The sequence below is a fragment of the Melopsittacus undulatus genome, chromosome 12, assembly GCF_012275295.1.
Source record: "Melopsittacus undulatus isolate bMelUnd1 chromosome 12, bMelUnd1.mat.Z, whole genome shotgun sequence".
In the NCBI taxonomy this organism is placed as follows: Eukaryota; Metazoa; Chordata; class Aves; order Psittaciformes; family Psittaculidae; genus Melopsittacus; species Melopsittacus undulatus.
Genome location: NC_047538.1, coordinates 4924269 through 4950064, shown reverse-complemented (window position 1 = coordinate 4950064; position 25796 = coordinate 4924269). Strand labels below are relative to the sequence as shown.

The 25796-nt window shown below is 51.6% G+C and overlaps 1 protein-coding gene across 6 annotated transcripts in view; it reads right to left on the bottom strand.

Annotated features, from left to right (window-relative positions):
* The window catches only part of CASZ1 (castor zinc finger 1), a 199881-nt gene that overhangs the window by 54565 nt on the left and 119520 nt on the right, over positions 1-25796 (bottom strand). For 4 of the 6 annotated variants that reach the window (XM_034068596.1, XM_034068597.1, XM_034068598.1 and 1 more), the window contains one exon: positions 14393-14552. The exons of the other annotated variants lie outside the window; for them this stretch is intronic. In XM_034068596.1, coding sequence (XP_033924487.1) covers positions 14393-14411 — 19 coding nt within the window. In that variant the 5' untranslated portion in view covers positions 14412-14552. The remainder of the gene's footprint in view (positions 1-14392; positions 14553-25796) is intronic. 6 annotated transcript variants of the gene reach the window in all.

Genomic DNA, 25796 nt, shown 5'->3' with positions numbered 1-25796 from the left:
ATCAATCTGAGGAAGCCGTTTATAACCTGAGCCTGTCACACGGACTTTTCATCTCTGCCCAGGACAAACTCTCCCACATGCTCTATTTACACTGAGCGCTTCCTCTGAAAACAATGCCACCGGGAGTTTACTCTGTTTGCCCCCTCCCCACACCCTGCAAGGGGACATGGGCTCCCTCCGCTCCGCACCCAGCCCTGTGGCATCTCGAGAGCAAACCTCCCTTTGAAGAACAGCTACAGCATGTCACAACCAGGCCTGGCAAGGAGCAGGACAAAACCCACTTCACCATTTTGCTGCCTTGTCCCCCTTGAAGTGCTCACAAGCCCAGCTCTGTCCCCACTGCCCCTCTTTCTCCTGCACTCCATGTGCTGCAGTGCCCACTGTGCAGTCCCAGGCTCTCTACTTCCATGCAGTCCCTGAAGCAGCACCTCCTCTGCCATGAACTCCACAGTGGGGAGCTTCTAAGGTGGGCACGGCTTAGCTCTGCTTCCCCCCAAGGGAGAAGGGGCTGAAGGGGGCACAGCATGTGTGGGAATGAAGGGCTTTGCAGCATGGACAGAAATAGGGCATCCCGGGCAAGGGGCAAACGCTGCCGTGAAGACAAGGTCTGGCTCTGCAGGAAAAGGAAAACAGAACCAAAGTCTGGCTTTGGCTTTGGGTCAGTGAAGAAACATACCCTGGCAGAGGTGGGAAAGGGTCCTGGCTGTAAAAGAGGGGCATGTGGGACCTGGATGAACCAGCCTGAATGGTGGAAGAGTCTTGGCTGTGTGCAGCTCAGTGGTGTGGGAAGAGCTGGGGGTACAGGCAGGACCCCGATGGATGGGGATGGGGTTGAGGAGGGGCAGAAGAGGAAGGCAAGAAGAGGAGGGAAAGGAGAAGAGGGGCAGGAGGACCGGTGCTGCAGGGAGAGGGGTGCTGGCTGGGGGGGGGGGGCGGTGTGCTGTCACTTCAGAGGGCCGGGTACGTCGAACAGATGGAGCTTTCATATTCCTATTGAAGAGTTTTAAGCCCAGCTGAGCAGCTCCGTTCAAGAGGGAGGTCCCAGTGCCAGCTTTCCAGGAGCTGCAAGCTCTCATTCGATTAATTATTAACAGTATTATTTGGGGCGGGGAGGGGGAGGAAGCAGGGCTGACATGCTGCACAGTCCTTTTCTTTTTTAACCACTCTGGTGCAAGCTTGACTGGAGAGACTCCAGTCTGTGTGGGAGCCCCAAACTGGGAGGGCAGCACGGCTCACTGGGTGAGGATGCTGCTAGAGCCTCTTTACACTTGAGCCAAAGGTTTGGAGCTTAGGACAGAGCCAAACCTTCACATCAGAAGGCTGATGGGGCATTGGGCTTCCCCGGAGCAAGGTCCTGGTTGTGCCCAGCCACATGCCAGGAGGAGGCAGGGAATGCAGCCAAACACTCAGCCCCTTCCAGAAAACATTTCCATTCCAGCACAAAGCCTTGTGCATTACCCCAGGCAGGGCCAGGACAAAGGCAAAGGCAGCAAGAGCCCGGGTATGGCCCACAATGCGTGAGAGTGGATTTAGTGTGTATTTTCCCCTCTTCATTTTATCAATAAAACATTTTATTGCTTTTAGCCCAGGAAATGACCTTGGATTAGCGGATGCCGTCTCTTCTGGCTGACCTTGGGGAGTTCACAAAGGCTCTTTACCAACCTCCTCTGCCCTGCAAGCATGGATCCCGCCTGTGTGAAGCCGGGGAAGCCCTCGGTGCGAGAGTCGGACCTGGCAGGCTCCAGCTCAGCAACGGGCAAGGAGGAGAAGGAGAATCAAAGACGTGGGAGGAGAACTGAAGCGAGCAGCCAGGGTGTCCTTACACACTCCCTACTTCCTGAAAGCCCTCAGGGATCTCCCCACACACCCCATGCATAAACCGTGGAGGAAAAGCCGGGCACTCTGCTCTCGTGCTCATGTCAGTGCAGCCTGCCTGCATTCAGCACTGCTTGACCTTCCCCTGCCTGCCACACTTGACACCTCCAGCCACACAAGAGGCTGCTTTGCTCCCTATTTCCAGCTCCCATAGTGTGACCCAAAGGAGCAGAGACCAGTACCAGTTCCCTTCAGCCTGTCCTGCTTCCCTTTGCTCAGCCTGCTCAGCCGCAGAGTTAAGCTGTGATTTTCTGGTGTCAGTGAGGGGCTGAGTACAGCCACTGGGCAGTGAACGACAGAAGATACCCTGAGAGGAGGGGAAGCACCAGGCTGCTGCTGGGGCTTCTCCAGGAGAAGAGTTCATGAACACGGGGAGCCCCCCTTCCCCTCAACAGAAAATAGCCACATCATCTCGGAATGGTTCATTCAGCGCAGAAGTGTAATTACGGAAGGAGGGAAAGGGACAGGAGAAACCGAGAGGAATTTTCCTCCTCAAGGGAACAGAAACTACAAGCAAAGAGGGCTCTAAGCCAGAGTGAGGTCCCTGCACAGTGCAGGGCACAGCTGCAAGGGTGCTGCAGCAAACAGCCCATCCTCGCTGCCCTGCCTCGCTAACACAAGCCTCTCCCTGCATCGCCCTGCAGTGTCCAGGGCACAGAGGGTCCCCATCCTCTCCTGCAGACACCCCCAACTCTTCTCGTACCTCACACAGAGGGATCCCCTCCTGGTGTCACAGCCAGGGTGGCTTTGCCCTCCCCAGAGCGTGCTCCCAGCCCCCAGGTGCTTGTTTCCTCCAGCCATGTCCTCCTGAAGAGCGAGCCCTAAAGTGTTAACGGCGATTGGTGAAATGGCACAGCAGATTGCTACAATAAATAATTTACTGATATTTATAAATATTCAAATCAGCAGGCTTCAGAAATTGAAAGGGGGGGGCTGAGCTGACGGGGAGGAGGGGTGCTCAGGGAGGGGAGGGGGGGCTGACATTAATTCCCAGGCTCTCCAAATTCATTTGAGAACTGTTTCTCATTTCAAACAAATATTAAATCTTTTGGTGTCAAGCCTCCAAAATAAAATATCAAACAGAAAGTCACTACCCTCCTGGTGGCTGATGCCTTGTCTGCTGTGACACTGAGTGCCTGTGGCCCTGTCCCCGCTGGGGGAACAACCACAGCCTGCACTGACGAGGTGCCTGTGTGAGAGCAGAAGGTCATCCAGCCGTACCTGTAACACAGCCCACTGCACCACCAACCATCACCCGAGACAGGAATTCCTGTTAACACCACCTAGAAGACCTTGCCTTCATCTTCCATTGGATTCTCTAAATCCCATTAGGAAGAAAAGGCTGAACATCCAAGCAATGAAGGTGGAGCTGACTCCTGATCTACCATGGGAACATGGCCTGGCAGTAAACACGAAGCAGGGGGTCAGAGCTCCTGACTTGCACTCTTGCTCTGGAAAGGAATTTGGGTTTAGAGACTAAAGCTGGAGGTTAAAAGCCAGGAGCCCTGGCTTCCAGCCCGATTTCCAGTCATGATGTAACCATCAGTCTCCCCAGCTTTCCATGCCTTAGTTTCCCCATGCAGAGGAGGAGGAATGAGGATGATTACCCACCCTGTGGGCTGGATGTTTACTCAGTGCTTTGAGACCTCCACCAGCACTCTGTCACTGTGCTGCATTCTTACTGAGCCTTTTCCACCTCTGAGCATCCTACTGACCCCTCAGATGTCCAAGGGAGATGATCCTGTGTCCTCCCCTGGACCACCCCATTGGTAACGCCAAGCTCCAGCATGGGATGAATTTCCCTTAGATGAGTAATGGCTTTTCTAATGCACGGGCAGGCTGTCAGCTTCCCTACTCCCAGTGTTTTATGGGTTTAACTGAACGGCTCTGAACTCCCTAGTAAGAAATAAAGTTATCCCTCAGCGTCCCTTCTAAACATTTCACTCAGTGCAAACGGTGTTTAAGAAAAATGAGGACATATTTCTTCTTAAGGATGCAGTATCCCCCTTCAGAGGCCTAATTTATGCCATATATCACTGGCCAGGGAGAGAAAGGCAGCACAGACCTCACACTAGGAGTGAGCTGGCCCTAGCACAGCCCAGGCACAGCCTCTCCTGCTGCAATGGTGCAATGGGCTGCAACTCAAAGTCCTCCAGAGTCCGCAGAGTCCCTGCTGGAGAGCAGAGCCCGGCTGCAGGCAGCAGAGCAGGACGGACACCAGCACTGCGCCTCCTCTGCTGCCGCAGCAGCATCTCCTACCTCAGACACCTCCCTCTGCACCACCCCAGCCTGCACAGCCCCTGTCCTGCTCACCCTGCCCCACGACAGCCTCCACGCTGCCTCCTCACCTGCCGCTGACCTGCTCTGCTGCCGCTCCACCAGCTCTTCACAGGCATTTGGCACAGCTGGTGGGGAAAGTGCTTCAACTGCGAGCAAGGACAGCACTAATCCTTCTTCACAGCTCTTTAGTAACGCACGTCTGAACCCTTTCCTGAGCAGATCGCAAAAATGATCCTAAATGTGCTTTGATCTTGTCCACCCCTCCTTACTCTGAGAGCCGCCAAGGCTCTGCTGCTCACTCCCAAGTGCCCAAAGCTCCTTGCCTCTGCCCTTCCCTTGCCCTGCTCTCCGCTCACATACCCTGACCCTCCAAAGAACAAGAAATAAGCCACTCTTTCTGCATAGCAATAAGACAGGGAACTTCCATAATTAACAAAAGGAACAGAATGGAAAGAAGAGGGGAGAAAAGCAAGTAATGGGAGTCAGGAACTTTGGTTCTCCTCCCTGCTCTGCTATGAACCCACTTCTTTGGGCAAATATCACCCAGGCTTCCATTTGCCCTTAACCTGCTGGATCTCATCAGATGGTCAAAGGTTTCTTGCCTACCTTAGCAGGCCCAGTATCTTGTTTGCAATTTTAAGTGCTACTGCAATTCAAGTCACAGCAGAGGAGAAGCAGTGATTCAGGACAATTTGAAGATCAAAAGCTCCTTGCGTCCCACTGCCAGTTTTCTAGTGCATCTGCCAATATAGGATAAGATGTTTCAATAGGTTCCTCCTCTTGGTCCCATGAAAACCTGCTCTCAGAGCTCCAGCCTAATGCAGTGAGCAAGGTCTTGCTGCTCCTTGGGAGCCTTCTGTTTGCAGTCTTTCAGATAACATAAAGCCAAGAGGATTGGCCTCTCTGATACAGTTTCTCCTCCTTGCCCTATTTATTTATTTATTATTAATTCTTTTAGTCCAGTTAAAAGGTTTACTATCCAGAGGAGCCTAAGTGGCTTCACTCAGCCTAAGTAACTCTATAAATCAAGCAGAACTGCTAACATCTACATCACAATCCTGCCATCAATCACCCCACAGGTTGTGAAGAAAACCAAGGGGAAAGATGCAAAAGGGAGAGTGAAGAGTAATAGCTCATCACCATCGGGTCCCTGCAGGCTGGCTGTGGCCCTTGGAAAACTCCCTGTGAAGCCAGACGTGTTGTCAGGGCAACTAAATGCAAACATAATGCCTAACTTCACCTCCTGTAGACACACATGCACCCTGCGGGTGCTGTGCCAGGGGTACAGGGTGGACACAGACAGAGGGAGGGAAGGGGTGGTGGAGAGCAAAGAGGGCTGGGAAAGCCTCTGGAGCAGGTTCTGCCATGGGATCCAGCTCCCAAGGAATGAAGAGGAGGACAAGACATGAGCCTCTTTGAAATGCTGCACAAACCCCTTTGTAAATGCTGAAGGAGATGGGGCAGTGAAACATCAAAGTAGGAAAGAGAGAATCAGACTCAGGTGTAAGCACCAATGTTGGGGAATTAAAAGGGCCTGGGAATGACAATGTGCTTCTAAAATGACAGTTTCAGAAGGGAATTGCTCAAAGTTTCACCGGTTCCTCTTGACAACTATCTAATGAGAATCCAAACTCACCACGACCCAAGTCAGTGGAGAGGAGCTCCCTGGCTTCAGGCTGGGCTCACAGTAATCCTTAATCGAGGGCAGGGGTTAAGTGAGCCACCTCCTAAACAAGGGTCCCTCCAAACCCTGGTTGTAGCTGGTAGGTGGTTTAAGAGCAATTTGCAATCCCTTTCAGCACTATTAAGCTCAGACCCAACAAAGAATGCAGACTCCTAATTAATTGCAGTGGGAAGTCAGGAGCTAAATGGGAGTTGGGAGCCTGAATGCTTGTTGCATCACTAAGAAACACAAGGCCAGGAAAAGTTCATTATTGTGGTCTTTCAAGGTCCTGCAAAGTAAATCAGTGTGTTAGCCCACATGAGAGCTGCATGACAGAGGGCAAACTCGAGCATCTTAGCCTTGCAGCTTGTTTTATATCCTCCCCACAGCCCTCAACCACTGCCTGAGCTGTATGTGAGCAGGTAAAATGCTCTGGGCTTGGTATGTAGAAGGGACACTCAGATTTCATAGAGGTTTCTGTAAGTCCCAGGTGGGGCTGGGAGGCTTTTTGGAACCCAAAGAGCATCCATCACATGCAGCACTGGGAGTTCAGGGGCTCTTTAATCCCTGGAGATGCCTGGCACCTGCAGATACTGGTCAACACGGCTGGGAGGAACACTTGTCCATCCTGTTTGTGTGGAAAAGGCTCACAGGCTGGCCAGAGGAGAGCTGAGCTCTGATGTGAAAGCACTGGGACATCCCTGAGCTTGTCAACTCAGCAGTCCTGGCAGAGCTGCATGGGAGGGACACTCACCCCTCGCTTGCCAGTGCTCACACCACACCAATTCTCTGTCCTGCCTTTTGCTGCTCTTTCTTCTGGTCATTAAGGCTCACGTTCTCACTTCTCCTGTCCTGAGCCCACCCATGTGCTAGCACTATCACTAATAGTGAACACACACGTGTACAAATACGAGGCCGTGCAGGAGCACTACCACATGAAGAGGCATACATGACCCAACACACACACACAGAGCTGCATGTCTGCACACAGAACACGCTAGTGCACGTGAACATCCATGTACCTGTGCCTGCACAAGCATTACACCCGCACACCGTGGTACACACGGGTGTACAGTGACTGCACCTCCCCAGAGGTGCACTCTCAGGCGTTCAGCTCTGCTTAGCCCCAAATGCACCGAGCACCCACAGACACACAGCCCACATGCAGACACGCACAGGCACAGCACCCTGCATGCACTCACACACTCACACACACGCTTTCAGCTCAAGCCCGCGTGCCAGGAGCGGTTTATTCTGCAGCTTGGAATGAGGAGACAGTGGGCTCCCAGCCGGACGCTGCAGCCAGGCTCGGCAGCAGGGACAGACATGCTCCCCATCCCACCACAGAGCCCCTCTTTACCCCCAGCCCAGCTGCACCTCACACCTTAAGGCAAAAAGAGCATCGGTGAGTGTCTCATTGGAGCTGGCGTCCCAGCGGAGTGTGTGTGCCGGGCAGGGGATCTCTCCCTCTCCCTCTCTCTTCCACTCGCATCTTTTCATGAACTCTATTTCTCTTTCCTTTCTGAAAACAACTGAGCTGTAAATACTGTTTAACCTTCTTCCCCCATTCCCCCCTCCCCTCCGCACTATAAAAACACAAATATGCCATAACTCAGCTGGCTCAGCCGCCGCGCCTCCAACATGCCCTGCTCCAGGCCTCTCAGGAAGGTCATAACAAACGACTTTCCGATTCAGTGCTCCTGAAATAATTTTGTGTATTAAAACCTGAATCTGCACTTTCTGGACCGAAAGCCTCTCTTAATTATGGCAAGCGTCCTTGGGATGGACAGTGATCCTTCACCACGGCACCGCTAACCAACCGGAGAGGCTCCGGCTCCCCACCACCTCCTCCTCCTCCCGCTGCCCCCTCCCACCGCCACCCAGCCCACGGCCCCCCCCTTGCTCCCTCGCCCCCCCGCCTTCCCTTTGCCCAATCTGTTTTCAAAGTGTGTCTGTCCTTTATTAAATTGTTTTCTTTTCCACATTATCAGTTGCCATGGAGACCTCATCTCTCGGATTATTTGAATTTCATTATATCTATTGATTTGGGAGCATTTCATCTTTTTTATTGTTTTTCTGTCAATTTTCAAAACGAATAACCATCTAATTTGCGTCAGTGCTGATTATGTTTGTCCCTCAATAGAGGTCGGCAGCTGCGTCGGGGAAACAAATCAATGGGAAACCATCATAAACCTCCCCAGTACAATCTCCAGGATATGTGGGTGACATTCCACGCCTGCGAGAAACACTCATCATATCCAAACTTCTTTCTTTCTTTTTCTTTTTGCTTCTCCCCTCTCTTGTTTTTTGCTGTTATTCCCCCCTCGTAGCCGGCTCCGCTGGCCACTGGCTGCTCACGGTTAAAACCCTATTTATTTTACACACATCCATGGACAATTTTGGACACATCGCATTTTCAGACAGGGAGGGGACAAGGGTGAGAAGAGGGGGAAGAAAGAAGGGAAGAAAAGGATGAGGAGGGATAGGAAAAAAAAAGAAGAGGAAAAGTGGATCTGGATTGCAAATTGCTTACTATTTTTTTTAATAATTTATGCAATTTTAAGCATTTATGTATAAATTTTTTAATAAGCCACCCTGGAGCAAAATAGCCATTAACATCCCGACGTCCTTCTGTCCAATGGGCTCGTGTGCAGGATCAATTTCCGAGAGTACTTTCCCTTTTTTTATGACATGATAAAATGCTTTTAAAGCAACTTCCACAAATATGGAAATTTTTTTCCCCTCCTCTTTTTTTTTTTCTCTTTTTTTTTTCCTCTTTTTTTTATAACAGCCTCCACTTATTCACCAGGGAGAGCGGGAGTGAGTGTGTGTGTGTGTGTGTGTGTGTGTGTGCTGGGGAGGGCAGTTGGCAGAAGGATAGACCCAGCCCTAACTGGAACGGACCTGCCTGTCCTTCTAACAAGGGCATAAACTTTCATTAGCGATGCACACAGTCAAAGGCAATTTAGGGAAACGCGCTGTACAGAAAAGGAAAACCTCAGCGGTTTTTATCCAGTGGCTCCTTGGCTCCGTCCAGGGGGCTCTATCCTTGAGCTCAGCTTGTGCTCTCCAACCAAAGTGACCCCACTGGCCACGGAGAGGGGCACAGAGGGGACGGGGGGATGCAGCTCTGGGGTTGGTGGTGCCCCGCAGCTGGTCTAGAGCAGCCAGTCAATATTAATGTCTTGCTGGAACCCACCTACAAGAGGCCCAGAGCTATCAGTTGCTCTGCCCACTGCAGAGCTTCACCCCACCAACGGGCTGGTCCTCCTCAAGGTCTCTATTTTGGGTTTCTGCACACTGACAAGTAGCCTGCAGTGCCCGATGCCCCTTTGGGGCATTAGTTACAAGCTGGCTCTGCCCAGACCCGACAGATGTGTCGCTGCTGCTCCTGTTTCCACAGGGTATATAGACTGGTTATTTTTGCAGCTGGGACATGTTCAGCCTCACATAAGAACCTGGAAAATGCCATTCCTAAAGGGACTGGCCCCGTGAGCAGGCACAGCTCTGTGGAGGAGGGACATGAGCACACACGGCTGGAAGGGCCAATACAAGGGGCTTGGTGGGGTCAGGAATCACAACCACACACTGGAAATGAAACAGAACTATTTCTCCAGCTAGCAGTTCCCTTGACCCTCTGTCTTTGGGGCTTATGCACCCTGAGCCAGATACACACTGTACGTGCCCAAGCGTGGGAAGTCCCTGTGCGTGTTCCCATGATTTGCTTCAACATGAAGCCCTGACGCTGGTTCTTCTACAAGAGCAGATTTCTTTACCTTTCTGTATGCCACACTTCCCGAGATAACACAGACCTGAGAATTTAATCCTACTGACAGCAGGCTCTTGTGTTACTGGTACCTTACACAGACCCCAGCACGCTCCCAGCCTGAGCAGCCCTGGTTGCAGGCTCACCCCATCCACAGACTGCCCCGTGTGTGATGTCTGTGGGTATCTGAATGAAAGCAGAGGGGAAAATAATATCTAGAAAATAAAGAACCAAGGGGCAAGCCAATGCTCAGCTGGAAAAACACAAAGTGCCGAGAACAGCAAACCCAATCAATAACAATCACAACCCAGCAGCGGGCCAGGAAAGCGTGAACCGTTTTGGCCTGCTCCCTGCATGCTCCCCCACTGGGGAAACACAGTCCCTGGGGGTCCCTGATTCCATCCCCTCCCACTCCACCCTGCATTTGCCCTCATCAAAAAGCTTCATAGAATGCAAGTCCCCAGGCTTGTTTTGGTCAGAAAATCAGCAAAGAGAAGAGAGGATCTCTGGATGGAGGACCAGGATTCCTGGCAGTGAGCTGGCACCCAAACAAGGCTGTTGATGCTATGAAACACTGCTTCCAGCTAAAGCTCCTTACACCCCACATCCCTCCAACCACCCCTCCAAAGTTCTGTGCTGCCCAGGGGAGTGGCACTGCCTAGGACCAACGTGGGGAGGGGGAAACATGGAACCTGTCAGGGAAAAGCAGGGAGATCTCCCATCTCCTGGTCTAGCATCAGTCCTCAGGATAGGTTTTGGGGATTTCACTGTAGCAACAGAGGGGTCAGCAGGAGTTGAAGCTTTTCATATCATATATATCACTCTATATGGTCTTGTCTATAGTGAGTGCTAAATATAGCCACACCAAACCTGGAGGTGACTTGAGTGCTGTGGTGCAGGGACATCTGCCACTGCACAGGCACCCTCCACTACCTCAAAGCAATACAGATGTCAACAACCACAACCAAAACACAAGGATGCCTGTGAGCTCTCCATCCTTCCACTGCCGAGAGTATGAGCCAGGTTCTCCCTCTTCCTTTCCCCCCTCTCATAACCAGAATGGTTCTTCCTTTTGAGTGGTGACCAGCCAAAGTAAGGAAAATTCTAGCTTTAAGGTCCACTTGTCCATGGGATGTTGGATCCTCTTATCTATGGCACACCAGCATCTGCTTCGGCATAGCTACTTAACAACTTCAGCAATGGAAGAAGAAGAAGCTCTGAATAGAAGGGGAAAGTCTCTTGTGTGGGTCAGAATAATTAGACTGAGCTCAAATTGGCTTTAGGCATCTGCTGCTGCCTCTGAGCAAAATCAAGCCATGTTGCTTCCATCAGCATCTCTCTGCTGTTAGCCTTACCCTGCAGAACAGAAGGGACCACATACTGCCTGGTGTAGGGCATCTCTGGGAACAAGACTTGCTCCAGCAGAAGCCATAAAGCCTCCTTATCCAGCTTTCATTAAAGCCAAGAGAAAAGAGGCCAGACAGAGAGATTGAGATGAGCCATTTCCCCAACAAACTCGCTTCCCTTTTTCATTCGCTCCGTTCTTTTTTTCCCCCCTTTAACTGTCATTAAAATAACAAGTTTCTGTTACAGTCTAAACATTCCCACATTGTATAAAGGGTTATGTTACACCAGAGTCACTGCCGGGCCCAGTGTTTGCACAGAAACCTCACTGCAGGTCCCCCCTCCTGACGAAGTGACTTATTAAAGTTTAAACAGTAATTAACAGAACAATAAAAATAAAGGGATGTTTGGGGAGTCGTAGTGCACACAGGGTTTTTGGCAGTGCCAGCACTTTTCAGTGCCCTGCGCTGGCAGAAAACACGCCTGCAAAACCAGTGGGAGAGATGGTGTGCTCAAAGGTATGATCCCAGCACCAGGGTGCACAGAGCAGCAGGCAAGGGTGAGAGGGAAGTGGGGATGCTGACGGGGCACTTGGCACTGGAGCTCACCACCAGCTCTGCACCTGTGTCTGTGCTGCACTGCACTGAGAGCCCCCCCTGTTCTCTGATTGTCCGAGATGGACAAGCCCCCAGAATCTGAGTTTGGGGAATTGTGTGTCTGAAACCAGCCCTGGGATTTGGGGAAGTAGCTCCTTCACTTTAGAAGAGAGTGGCAGAGAGGAAACAGCAACCACAGAGCAAACCCCTAGGAAAACCCTGCAACAGGGAGAGCTTCTGCAAGAGCACCCAAGCGCAGCCCCCTTGCTTGGGAGCTTTAAAACCAGATAGGAGAAGACATCCCATAGGGACTGATCCTGCCCTGGCCCTGTGCTGATGTGGGGAGCTCTAAGCTGCAGATCCAACAGGAATTCTGGAGTCATTCCCTCCCGAAACGCAGGCAGAACCAGGACCACAGCACCACACACTAGAACCTATCTTGCTATGCAGGACCACAACCTTGTCTCTCCCACCAGAGCAGAACTTCTCCAACCTATGTGAAATTGGTTGTTCAGGGCTTCCTTTATAGGAACATGACTGCTTTTCTTCTGTTCTGTTCCCACCCCAGTCACCTCCCTTGCCCAGGATGAGCTCTAGAGCATGTGGGTAGAGTTTAAGCTTAGGTTGTCAGCCCTCTCTGTTACCCAACATGCAGCAATGCAGAAAGATCTCATTTGAAGATATTTTTGGTGCCTATTGTAACTATTCTCAAATGTTTGCCTCAGTAGCTCACAGTGCTCGTTGGCTCTAGCCCTGATGTGTGACTCAGTACACACAGCATTGTGCAGTCCCATGTTTGCTAAATCTCTTCCAGTACAACTGCTCAGTTTGCAAATAAAAGGACAGCTCCGTAAGGGTGCATCTCCTGTGCAGAGTGAGCCTGAGGAGTGCTGCCTTGAGCCCTCTTCCATAAAGCTGTCCCTCAACTCTGACTGGCACCCAGACTGCTGAGCTGATGGAGCTTGCAGCAGCTCTATGAACAGCCACAGGAGATGCCCCCGGAAGCCCCAGTATCCCACCAGTAGCAGTCACCCAAGTGACTCAGACCTCCAGGAGGTGAACCTGCCAGCTCAGTCCTGCAAATGCATTCTGCAATGAGAACACACTCTAAATACCACAGGGCTGGCTTTGGAGCAGTCCATCAAGTGGATTCCTCCTCTTCAGTTCCCTCAGTAGTAAGGAGAACTCTGCCTTCTGCTTTCTCAATGGAGAACTAACCAGCTTGTTTCTGCAGCTGCTATATTGGCACTGCAGGACAAAGACACATTTCAAGCTCCTCCAAGTCAACAAGTCTCATTCTTCTTCCAGCAGCTCAGTGGTATCCAGCTCAACACTATCACTTACAGACAAATACCCACCAACAGGAGAACAGACATGAGTATTGAGAAGAGACCCTGATTACTCTGTTTCTCCTGCCCTCCCATCACAAACAACATTGAGTCCCTGCCCAGGCGCACTTGCTCACTCCATAAGACATGGTTGAGTGGTGGACTTGGCAGTGCTGGGTTAATGGTTGGACTTGATGATCTTAAAGATCTTTTCCAACCTGAACAATTCTAAGCAAAATGAGCCTGCCCTGGCAGTGACAGCCCTGCAAATGAGAGACAGAGCAGAGGGCTGGCATATAGGGCTCAGAATTAATGAAACCAAGACCTTGGCAACCTCAGTGATTTTGCATTCTGGTGCAAACTGATCAACTTGCATGGTGCCCCAGGGAGGATGTGAGATGGAAAGAAGGGAAGGGAGAGGTTGGGTGGGAGACATGCTGATGCCCATTTCCTTTACAGCTGTGTTTTAACTGGGCCCCAGCTGCTCATCTGCAAGTATGACACTTGCCCCTCCATGCCCCACTTGTTGCCCTGTGCCCCAATCAGCACCCCCTTCACTGCTCCCTGTGTCTTCACAAAAGCCTGTCCTGAATCCTCATGAGGTCCCTGTGTCCCACTGCCAGGGATGTGAATGGGATGACAGATACATCACCAAACCCAGCCTTGTTTGCCCAGCCACACTATGCCCTCATACCCCAAACCTTCCACTGCCACATTTTTATTTCTCAGTGGCTTTTCTACCTCCTTGGGAAATGAAGGCAATGAACAGTAACTGGCTTGTGCAGACTTGCCCTTGAGACAGTTTCTACAGAAGGTCCCTGAATCCATTGCAAGCCAGCAGGGCAGCCTCTGCCTGATCAGCTGAGCCACTGGCTCTGGCTTTTCCTTCCCCTCATTGCCCCAAGCCAGCTGGATGCACAGGAATAGCATCCAGGAATCAGTGCTAGAGTAAGATGCTGTGTGAGAGCCAGCAGCTCTATGGCCTGAACTGCTCCCCAGGAAAGGTGGCCCTGTCATGCCTCACTCCTGGAATTCTATTTGCACATTCCCAAGGTTTCTTTGCACTGCTGTGAGCTGAGCTGCCCATCTGCTTTCCAAAGGACTCTCCTGCCCCACAGACTGAAGATATCCAGCCCTGAGCACAAGCAAGCAAAATCAATACATCAAATACACTCCCAGCCCAGTGCAACAGCTCTCCCCTTCCAGACCCACCCAGCTTGATCCCTCTCTGGCTGCTCTTATGCTCATGTCACTCTGCTAAGCTCAGAAGAATGATCTTCCCAGCTGACACCATGTCAGTGATGGCAGAACTGAGCTTATGCCTTTCCACTGCCACTCACATCAACCTGAGAGAAGGCCACACCACCCAGATCTCATCCCATTCACCCAGCTACAAGGTTGTTTTCCAGCTCCTGGCTGTGCTGGAGTCAGGGTCTCTCCAGACTCATTTGAGTGGCAGTGCTTGAGAGGGAAAGTATGTTGAACAGGTACAAGTAGGTGCAAAGAGAACAAGAGAAGGTGCCCCCAGGTCAGCACTCACGTGCATTTTCCTCGGCCATGTCTGAGGAGCCTGGGAGTCAGCACAGAGCACAGCTTTGCATGGGGGTCTCAAATATGTTCACAGTGCAGAAAGACTGTCCTGTGCACTTCCTTTTCCAACACGTCGTTCAGGAGGCCTCTACAGCAATGCCAGTAACTGCCTGTAGGGAATGTTACGTTAGAAAATTATCTAATGCACTCTTCATCATCTCGTCTTGCAATCTACAGAAGCAACCACCACAGTACGACCCTTCTTCCAAACACCACTGACTTTATACACCGTGCTCAGTGGTAGCTTGGTCCACATCCCAGAATTCAGGCTCTCTTTTGCTTAACAGGCCATGAAATTATTTAGGCTATTCTTGATATTACATTCTGTTATATTTGTAATTAACACAGAAGGTCAGAAGTGCCACAACCTGCAATCCCCATATTTTGCTGAATACAGAGGAGACTGAGTGCTTCCAAGGACTTGGTCCTCACCTAACCCTCCTGCTGGGGTTTATGGGAAGCCAACATTCAGAGCAGCCCTATCCCACAAGGAAAGGGATTGATATTGTCAGAGATTCTAATCTGCATGTATTTGGAATACAATCTGGGAACCAGCACTCCAGAATCGGGTCTTACCTCCTTTTTTTGGAAAGGACTTTTAAACAAAAGGGAAAACCCTGCCAGCACACTGAGCATTGGGTGCTATCTTCAATCAGGGAAGCCTAATTATACCCATTATCCTGATGAGGAAGCACTGGCACAAAGCTAAGCATTCACATGGCTACAGATACAAAGCGAATCAGTGGCAAAGCGGGAATTAAACATGGGAATCATGGTGATGAGTTCATCACCCACCTCAGCATAGCCACCTGCAGCTGGCCATGGACCAGACCATGTCCTTCTGATGTCCTCCTGAGGTGCCCTGCACACACCTCCATCACAGGGTGAAAGCTTCAGGCCAGTGCTGAGATGGCTGGGGGTGCTCTGGGACACGCAGGGGATGGGTCACACAGGCTGGCCCATGAAGACTCAGCTCACTGCATTGGAGACAGACTGGCAGGGCTGCAGAAACCCAACAGCCAGGTCTGAGCCACCAAGGCACCCCACAACCACGCAGACTGTGGCAGGGATGAATCATCTGCTCCTCCTTCTAAAGCAGCTTCATCAACCTCCCTGGATGTGGATCTTCGCAGCAAAGACCAGCCTGATCTGTCTACGTATTAAAGGTCCCTTGGCATGTAAAACCCAGAGCTTTTCCTTGGCACCAGGGGCCAGCACTTGCCCTATACTCTCCCTGCCAGGTGCTGGGTGCTGGGTCTAAGAAAGGCTGCAGAATCCCTTGGGATTGAGAGTCATTACATAAACAATGCAATAGGATCATGGGCTGTAATTGTAAAAGTGCCTGAGGTCTTGGCACTGAAATCTGTCTCAGCAAAGGCCTCTAAATGGAGACCCAAACAAAACAAACAAAAGCCCCAACTCTGTCAGCACTTAATGAACAATAATAAATAATAAATAATAACCCTATGAGCCAACATAGCAGGACAGAAGCGAGACACCAGGGCAGCTCTGAGGAAACATTGACCCTACAGCAGTTGCCCTCCCTCCTTCCCCAGTCTCTTATCACATTGAGCTCCGGTCCACAGGCACCTGCAGGGTTAGGTCCAGAGGGGAAACCTTGGTCTCTGTCAGGGGTGTGCATCCCCCAGTAAGTAAGTATGATAATGTAATTTTTATGCCCCTGGATCAGGACCTTCACCTGCTAAGGGAGCACACACATATATACACCAAGGCATGCCTAGCTCCTACTGCAGCATCTCTCTTCAAGTGCTAAAGGCAAAAAGCAGCAGATGGAGCTGAGCAAGGGAATCCAGGTAGGTGTGAGTCCAAAGCCTCTCCCCAGCATCATTATAGTCTTGACTCGAGTCCCCCACTTGTCCCATGCAAGCCAAGCTCCCGGCAGGACATGGGAAGAACTGCCTGGCAGGGACATGGGCAGAAACAAAGGGCCTAATTTAAGTATTTTTATAACTCCATACTTGTGACAGTGGGTTTAGCAGTTGCCAGCCATCTGGAATAAAGAATTACAGGCACCTCCCCATAATCCTATATTGCCTAAACCCTAAAGCTGGTTATGGTGCAAGGATGAGGCAGCAGGTTGGGAGGAGGCAGTGATGGGAGCCGGGGGTGGAGAAAGGACCGCAGGAAAAAATCCCAAACTTATTCCTGTTTCCCTGTGAGGCTCTGGGTGGTCCCAGATGTGCCACAAGTATTTTTTGCTGGGAATCAAGAGACGACAGGATGAAGAGTGAGGGGGGAGAAAGGAGACAAGGAGTCCTCCATGACCACACAGCCGCATGCACCACACACACACACACACAGAGGCTTACTGGTCCGCGCAGGGCTGTCAGGTAAATTAGATCTGAAAGCTGACAATTTCTGACCATATTTCCTTGATTATTTCAAACAAATGCACACCAGCCGCTGTAAGGAGATTAAAGTGACATAAACGTCCCGAGTGGGAGGAGGGAGGGCAGAGAATTCAGGTCACCCCCATCCGTCCCCCATTTGACAGCCGCTATATCGCTATCCAATCCAATAAAAAAATCCCCCCCTTTTGCTTTAATTAATTTTACAGCTAGCTTGCTTAATTACTTTCAATCAAAATCCTCCTGCCATCGCAAAATTAGAGATGGTTGAGCTCCATTAGCCTAAATTCTTCATTTCCATATAGAAAGAGGCTCCCTCGGCAAAGCCAACAGGGCTCCCTCCTATCCAAGCTGCCATCGGACAGATGCCTGTCCCTCTGTCTGTCTTCAGCTCCTTGGGAGAAGGGGGGGAGGAGAAGGATGCAGTCTTGTTCCCACCATCCCCTTTCATAAAGCAGCTCCTTGAGAGCCCTAGACTGGGGAGGCCTTTCTGCTCACAGCACAGACCATGAGAGATGAGGACAGCTTGCTCGCATGGCCTTCTTCCCACCATGCTGGAACCAGCATTTCCATGGCTGCACAAGGAAGATGGGACAGCACACGGCTTCCTTCTGCTGGGATTCCTGCTGTGGCTGCCAGCACTGGGGATGGGATATGGAAAGCACACATCTCCCACTTGGGGTGGACCGAGCGCTGCCACTGTCAACCCACACATTCATGCAGGCATCACTAACTTGAGCTATTCTCTGCTGGATGCATGGAAAGGGCATTGAGGGGACAGAGGGGCAGATCATTTTACATCTGCATGCTCTGGGGTTTGGTACCTTCCTCTGGAGCATCTGGCACCAGCCACTGTCAGAAACACGGCACCGTGGACCATAGAGCTGTGACATTCCTACAGCTCCTGTAGGCACCTTTAGCACCTCTCTCCTGTGAACACAAATCATGAATTACCCCAATTTGGGCTGATCTGAGAGCAGTCCCAACTGGCCTCACGTTCATGAAACCTCTTCAGAAGAGCAGGGAGTGGCAGCAATAAAGCCATACAGAGCTGGAAAGGAGACAAGAACTCCAAGCGGGTGGAGAGGATGGGTGCAGGAGGAAACCCTGGAAAGGAGCTGGGCACACTGGAACAGAGGAGCAGAACCAACTTCTCTCAGAGTACCACGGGAACTGAAGAGAATTGCCCAGACCACTCTGGTGGATCACACTGCAGCATGTTCCCTCCTATTGCCTGTAATTTCCTATGGTTTTCTCCTTTCCCATCTCCCCACACTACCTGCAGAGCAATGAGATTCTATGTATGCTCAGCACTCCATGTAGGTACTGAACCTGGAGCTGCAGGAAGGTCACACAGGCACCCTGGTCTCTGCATGTTCCCACTCTTTGGAAAGCTCCAGAGGTGCTTATGATAAGCACAAGAAGCCCAAGCACACCCCCCCTCTGGTCTCCAGGGAGGACAGGTCAAACCCTTGCTGCTTCAGAACAAAATGAAGAAGAGACAAACACAGACCTATTTTGTTTATAAGCTTAAAACTGAATCCAATGGCGCATCTACCTGGGGATTTTAGATTAAATGGTTTAAGAAACTCAAATAGGCTTTTTAATCCGGTCAAATAAAAAGAGCCCCAAAGAAGCAAAGAATTCACCCTCCTGAGCCTCAATGCCTGTGAAGACAGCCAGGCAAGAACAGCTTCCTTACTCCCTGCAACTCCTCCCCACCCTGGCATGGGACATAATGTGTTTGCCAAACTCTGGAAGCTCAGGAAACACCCTGCTCAGGGCTCGTGCAGGCTTCGCTTTCCCACGGACAACCCATCTCCATCCTGCTCTATAACAGTGTCTTCACCTTTTCTGTGTTCCCTTACACTGTACATCTGGGACCTTCCCCCAGTACATGGCAGGCCATGAGCACGATGCCAGCCCTGGTTACATCACCAGCACCATCCAAAAGCAGTCCAAGAGAAGGCACCAAAACCCCTAATCCTGGTTCAACACACGCATTTAGGGACTGTCTTCCACACAGACTACTTCCCTGCATGTTCCACAGAGATGGGTGAGAAGATGAGGGGCTGAGCAGCCGTGGGCTCATGAGATGCAGAATGGGGACAGTCTGCCCAGGGAAGAGAGCAGCAGTAGGACAACCAGCCAAGGTCTGATGGATGGAGACCAAGCCTGATGGACTTGGGGAGTTTGATGAACTGAACCCTGACAAGGAGCAGGAAGCAAAGGGGCTCTCTGCTCTGCTGCATGACCGCTTCTCATAGAATCACAGACTGGTCTGGGTTGGAAGGGACCTTAAAACACCCACTACACACCTTCCACTAGACCAGGTTGCTCCAAGCCCTGTCCAACCTGGCCTTGAACACTTCTCCAGCACTTCCAGCCTTGCACCTTCCCTCAGTATCACATCTCACCAACTTTCCAACAGAAACTACCCTCCTATCCCCCACTGCTGCTGCTCAGCTCCGGAAGCACTCCGAACCAGCCTTCCCCTGCACATGCTCTGCAATAAAATTCCCGACTTGTGTCTCGCCTGCTCCAATGCTCAGAGCAGCTGGGACAATAGAACAGAGAGGCCCTAAATCCACCAGACTCACCCTAAATAGCAATGGCCCATAATTTCGCCTGACATTCAGGAGCTTGTTATTCTTTCCCCTCGTCGCCTGGCTGGAGCTGTTCAGACCCATCAGTGTTATTCTATGCATTAAACAGAAAAAAAACCAACTCAACAACAACCCAGAGAGTTTCCAAGCCTGCCCAGTGAGAAGAGGAGAACATCCCTGGCTGTGCTGGTGGAGGGAGAACAGGAGGAACCAGTGCTTCAAACCCAGACCCTATACACAGGGGAACACCAAGGAGTGGGTCCTGCTGAGAACCCCCATCAGAAACACACACTTGCCCTTTCCTCTGTGTCCATCCCTAGCAAAATAGCTCAGTCTCTCCCAGCTCTTCCTTCCAGCTTCCCATCTGGAGCCTGGGAATGCTGCGTGCACACTCCTCCCCACCACCCCACAGTGTGGGGAGCTTTAACCACAACAGTTTGGGGTTTGGGTTTTTGTTGTTTCTTTTCCAGGCTGGCTCCAGCTGATTAAGGACCTGCAACAGGATGTAGGGATTACAGCAAGCCCTGGCTGCGGATCAGCTGGGGCACAGAGCCAAACGAGAGAGCGAGGATTGCCCCCAGCCTGGCTGCCAAACCGGCACTCGTCCTGCTGGGAGGCTGGAGCCCTGCGCTGGAACAAGGCCCCTGCCCTTGCTGGCTGCGATGGGGAATGGCCTAAAGCCCACACTGACAAACGTGCCCACACGGAGGGCAGGGGTGTGAGGATGAGGGATCTGTGGTTTACAGGGCTTGCTGGAGAGAGGAAAATCCCTTATGGCCTCGCTCTTTGTGCCTTCATCCCCAGCTAAACAGAGGTGTGAAGGGAGAGGCACATCCCCACCTCCTGTCTTGAGCATCCTGACCTGGGGATGCCCAATCCCTCTGCCAGGGTCAGCACCACATGGAGCTTCTAGCGGGTATCCTGGAATAATACACAACAAACTATGTGCTGAGTTTTTAATCCAGGAAGAAGTGATCAGGGAAGGCAATAATCTCAGTTGGCACACAGAGCACAGCAGGATCTCACTTCTGGGGAGGCATCAAGAGCGGAATTAGCTTCAAGGAGACTCTGGAGCTTTTCTTTCCTTCTGCTAACACTGAACCCTGCCTGGACCAGCAGCAGCCCCCAGCATCTTTCTGAAGTGCCCGTCACTGCAATATCCAACTGCTGTTGTCCCTTGGGGGACATTCCCCCCACCATGCTTGGACTTTCCAAGTCCCTCTTGGACAGAAGCAAGAGGCACAGAGGCAGAGAGAGCAGCCTCCTGCTCTGACCTGAAGCTGTGAGCCTCAAGTCCTGTTTTAATCAGGTCTGGCAGAGCTGCTGCCTCATTTCCCAACCTGCCACCTCAGAGGGATAATTTGCCAGCCCTTTCCCAGCGAGCTCTGTGGAAGCACTCTCCAGAGCCTGAGCACACTTCCCCTTCACGGCCAAATCCTGCAAGCTTCACTCTGGCACATCTCCCTCTCCTAGTGACCCCCAGGCTCTGTCTGAGTAAAGGAAGTCATGAAGATGCCAGGATTTGGTCCTCTTTTCCAAGCGCTCCCTGGCAAGACCTGGCAGTAAGAGGGGGAGGCTGCTTGGAGCAGCAGGAGGGGGTGGAAATCTGTCTGGCAGCAGCAGCAGCAGCGCAGAGACTCCTTAGTGCTGCCCACCAGACTCATCGTAGCAGAGAAACTCTGGAGTCAGCTCCTGCCGGCCCGGGGCTGCGGGGGGAAGGCAGGAGTTGATATTGCAGGCGGAGGCCACTGGGATACCATTGAAAGCTGCTAAATATGACCAGGTTAGCACTTTAGTCTTTAATGGCAGGTCACCATTAATAAACCCAGGGCCCCAGGGTGCAGTTCAGAGCTTCTCTACAACCCCCCCCCCCCCCCCCCCGCCCCGAAACACTCATTTCATTAACTTCACTGTGCATGGTGCTCGCTCGGCACCTACCAGAGGTTCGGTAGGCTGAAGGTTTGCAGGGGTTAAGGACATCTTACAGGAGCTAACCACTCTCCTGATGTGATGGAACAGGGAAGCTGCCTGTATAACTCCCCACTGTTCCCCTCTGCCTCTGGTTCCCTGGTTTATAAACTAGACCACAGCTTTTGGACCCACACAGATGGGGCACCATGGAAAGCCTCCTGTGGGAAGCAGCACTGCCCTGGGTCCACAACCAAGGGGGTAAGTGCTGGCAAAGGACAGCCAAAAACATGGTTCCTAACCCCAACTCTGGCTCTGAATCCTAACCTGGCCTTGAGGAAGTCACTCCAAGTCACCGTGCCTTGTCCTCCCCATCTGTGGAAGTATAGCAGCACTGATAGCCACAGCAGGGAGATGGGCAGAGGGAAGTTACGTGGGATCCAGGCAGGGAAGAAACCTTTGTTAAATAAAAAGACTGTGCATACAATAAAGGCCAAATCCTGCTCTTGGGGATGCTGGAATGACCCAAGGGTACAAATGGGTGAACTTGGTCACTGGTAACAGCAGAGGGGGGCTTGTGGAGCGAGCAAGGGAGGGACACTCAGGCTGTGCAGTGCAGGACACAAAGGACAATGCGAGAGGAAAAGATTGGGCTTTGCTCCACCTGCTTTCACTGTGATGCTGGCTGGTTCCTGGAGGGATGGTGGGAGGGGAGGAGGGACAAATGGATGTCCCAGCTGCCAAAAATCCCATAGCACGTCTCTATTGATCTGCCCTACTTGGCAACTGAAGCTGCAGCCACTGTCTATGGTGCTTGATCAATAAGACCTGGGCGGGCAGGGAGGGAGAGGCACTTTTATGGGCAGGCAGGGTCTTGAGGGGGAAGTATTTTGGTTTTCAGAGTCAAGGAAGAGCAAATCCTGGGACTGAAGCTGTGGTTTAGGTTGGACTCATTTCAAATACCTGCTGAGCCCTTTACACTGGGACCCCAGTGACCTGCACACAGGAGCTGCTCCAGCCTCTGTCCTCACTGTCCAGCCATGAGAGCCTCTTGCCTGGCCTGGGTGCTCCCAGTATGGATGTGGCCAGCACAGACTGTGTGTGTGCGTGGTAATTCCCCAGGAGCTCCCTATGGACCCTCCCTAGGGAGCTGGAGAGAGGCAGAGACGCCCGCAGCTGGATGAGAAGGAATCCCAGTACAGCTCAAAGAGCCTCTGGAGATACCTCAAGTCCCCAGGCAACGTTTCATGATGGTTTTGCAATGTGACTGTCGCCGGGGCCAGCCAGATGGGGAGGGTTCAGACCCTGGTGCTGACAGCCAGGCTGATTCAGCAGAGCAGACAGGCTCTGACGGGCCAGCCCACAGCACTGCAGGCTGCCGGGTGGGAAGCATCACGCACTGCCCCTGGCCTCTCCATGGTTACACACAGTGAGCCAGGCAGGCCATGCACTGGGGAGGAGGTGAGTGCCCCAAACCCTTGTGTGTTTCTGTGTCTGGAGACCACTTTCTTATGTTCAGATTGTGTAGTTGGGCCATTACTACCGAGCCCTGGAGATGAGGTGAGCTGGTGATATGGAGGAGAGCTCTGTGTTTGAATGCTCTGTGCTGCCTTTGAATGACCTGGTCACCCACCTTGCTAATTTGGTGCCCAAACCCCATCAGGACATGATACAAAGGCAAAGGAAAGTTCTTTTCTCATACAGAAGGCCAACTCCAGCAGCACAAATGCCCCATCCCTAAAGCCAAGAGCCAGCAGCAGCCTGTTGGCTCCAATAAGAGCTGGCTGTAAGGGGGCCGGTGCATTGGTTGTCACCTCCAAATGCCCTTTGGATAGATATGGAGAGAGAGAGAGAATCTGCAGTTGTTCCAACGTTTCTCACTCAGCAGAACAACTGTTGCAGTCCTTTTGATACAAACCCAGCAACTGTTCCCAAAAGCACAGCCTCCTCTGCTCCTGGCCTTAAAAAAACCCCAACAGCCCATCTCCAAAACGCCGGCTTCTGAGTCAGGGCAAAAGTGTTATTAACAAAAACATCACTCAGGGGTGGGACACCTGCTCCCTGACAAGCAACTGGCCTGGCTGCCCATGGTTAGGGTATTACATCAGGCCCCAAAAAGAGAAAGGCAAGGGAGGGAGAAGGGGAGAGAGTGGAAAAGAACAGACAAGAGGGAGGATGACAGCAGAAGGGAGTAACAAAGACAAAGAAGAGCAAGAGAAGGGAAGCACAGAAAGAAAAGAGCAAGTGCGAGCGCATGTGAGAGACGGTGCAGGAGAGAGCGGGAGCGTGTGGGGGAGAGCAGGGAAGTGTGCTGGAAGTGGTGGTGTGTGTGCAATAAAGTGTGGGAGTGAGGATGTGTGAGAAAGACTGCGAGCGTGTGTGCATATGGCAGAGACCGGAGTTAAGAGGAGGAAGAGAAAAAGTAAAGGAAGGGGGAATGATGCCACGAAAGGCTTGGAAAAGTGTAACAAGAAAATAGGGAGGAAGAGAGGAACAAAAGGAAAAGTGAAGGCCATCATACAAATGGGTCTGGTAAAGCAAGAGAGCAAAGATAAGGGCAGGGAGGGAGGGATAGGAAGAGGAGGTGGGGGGCATTTGGGATGCGGCAGGGTGAGGGGCAGGAAGAGAGAGGAGAGGGAACAGGAGAAAGGGACAGCGGAGGAAAAAGGGAATAAAAGAAATAAACAGGGGGGAGGGAGGGAAAGATGTCTATTAAAAACCTCAGTGCATAACACAAAATGTCAGGGTTTATAGCTTCATTCTTGGCATTGCTGGTACTGAGAACCCCACACAGAAATGTCACTGCTTGTCATGTTTAATCACCTGCTATTTGTTAACACCTTCGCTGCGAGGAGCCTGCCCCTCACCCCTTGCAGGCTTTCCTTTTGGAGAATAAACTGGGAAAACATGCATCTGCCTCCCTGTTCTCTCTGGACAGCTTCAGCTGAGCCAGGAACCAGGCAGGGGACTCCAGGAAAGGCAGGAACACAGGAGAAAGCCCCTCGCTTTCCAGATGGGGCTTTCAGCACAGGGGCTGCAGAGCTCCCTACCCAAGCAAGATAGTGACAGGCACCATTGCCAGCCACTGGGGAGGCAGAGGATGTGCAGACATGGGAATGGGACAGAGGATGCTCCTGGGAGGAGCAGTGGAGAGCAGAGTCTGGGGCCTGAATTACTTCAGGGAGACACAGGAGACAGGAGAGAGAGGGGAAGGCTCAGCCCAGGGAACACACATGGATAAACCAGGGTGCACGGGCAGGGAGGAGCAGGGCACCGGGCCCTTCTTCCTCCTGCTTCTTTACCCCCCTCTGTGCTCCCATCCCACTCATGTCCTGTGCCAAACACACAGAAATAAAACCCCTGAAATCCATGCAAGTCTGGAATTCTCCAATCTGTTTGCCTGAACAGCAACTGTCACATAAAAGCAAACATCCAAAGCTATTAAATGTACAGTTACAGTTCCTTGCCCTGGCATCTGCACTGGTGACTTTACTCTAGTTCCTCCCAAAGCCTTGGACGCACGGCTTGTATTTATGCCGGTTTTCCCCTGTGTCAGGCACTCGTGCCCCGCTGTCTGCACTTCCACCCAGCTGCATGCTGGCTGTCTGACATCACACTGCACTGCTACAGGAATTATTTTGAGGTCATCTCCAAACAAGACTTTTCCCCACTATTTCACACACTCTGACTGGAAAGAAATCCAACCCAGCTCTCCTGCGCACCGCAGGGCTCTCCCATGGAGCCATGAAAACCTAATCCTGCCATTTCCAGGCTTACAGAAAGAACTCATCTCCCCCCCATAGGAAGGAAAATGTAAAGATGTGTATGCAAAGATCATTAGTGCAGCTCTTTTGTTTTAAGCAAAGAATGGCAATCAGCTCTGTTTAAACACAAATGAAGGCTCAGTGCAGCCCTTGCCCCACACTCTGAAATGCTTCTGTCAGTGTTCGGTGGGTTTGAAGTGCTGATGCCAGTGAAGTCAGACTTCCCTGTCGGAAATGAAGAGAATCTGGGGAGCTGAAGCAATCACAGGCTGGAAGGGGATCCTAAATGCCTCTGACCCTTTTTCATGCATTCAAACAATACAAAACCAGCAGAAACCATCAGCTGCCTGGTGACCAGTACAAAGGTTTCTGCTCCAGCAGATCTCTGAGTGCCCAGATCCCTCCTGTGCCTCTTGGATGGGCAGCAGGGAGCTGATGGCTGCAGCTGCAGGACCAAGGGGGCTTCCCCGTGCTGGTGTAATCACAACATTATGGACCCATAAGAAGAACATCCCATAGAGAAAAAAGCACAGACCTGCAGAAACTTGGTGCTCATCTCACTCCAATCCCTGTAACACCATTTTAACACCAGTTTAGATCATCCAGGACTAGCTGTGGGACTGAAGCAAAAACCTTCAAGCACAAACCAGCCAGTTTGGGAAACCCAAACTCTTAGACTTCACATCTTGGTCTATGGTAGCAATGGC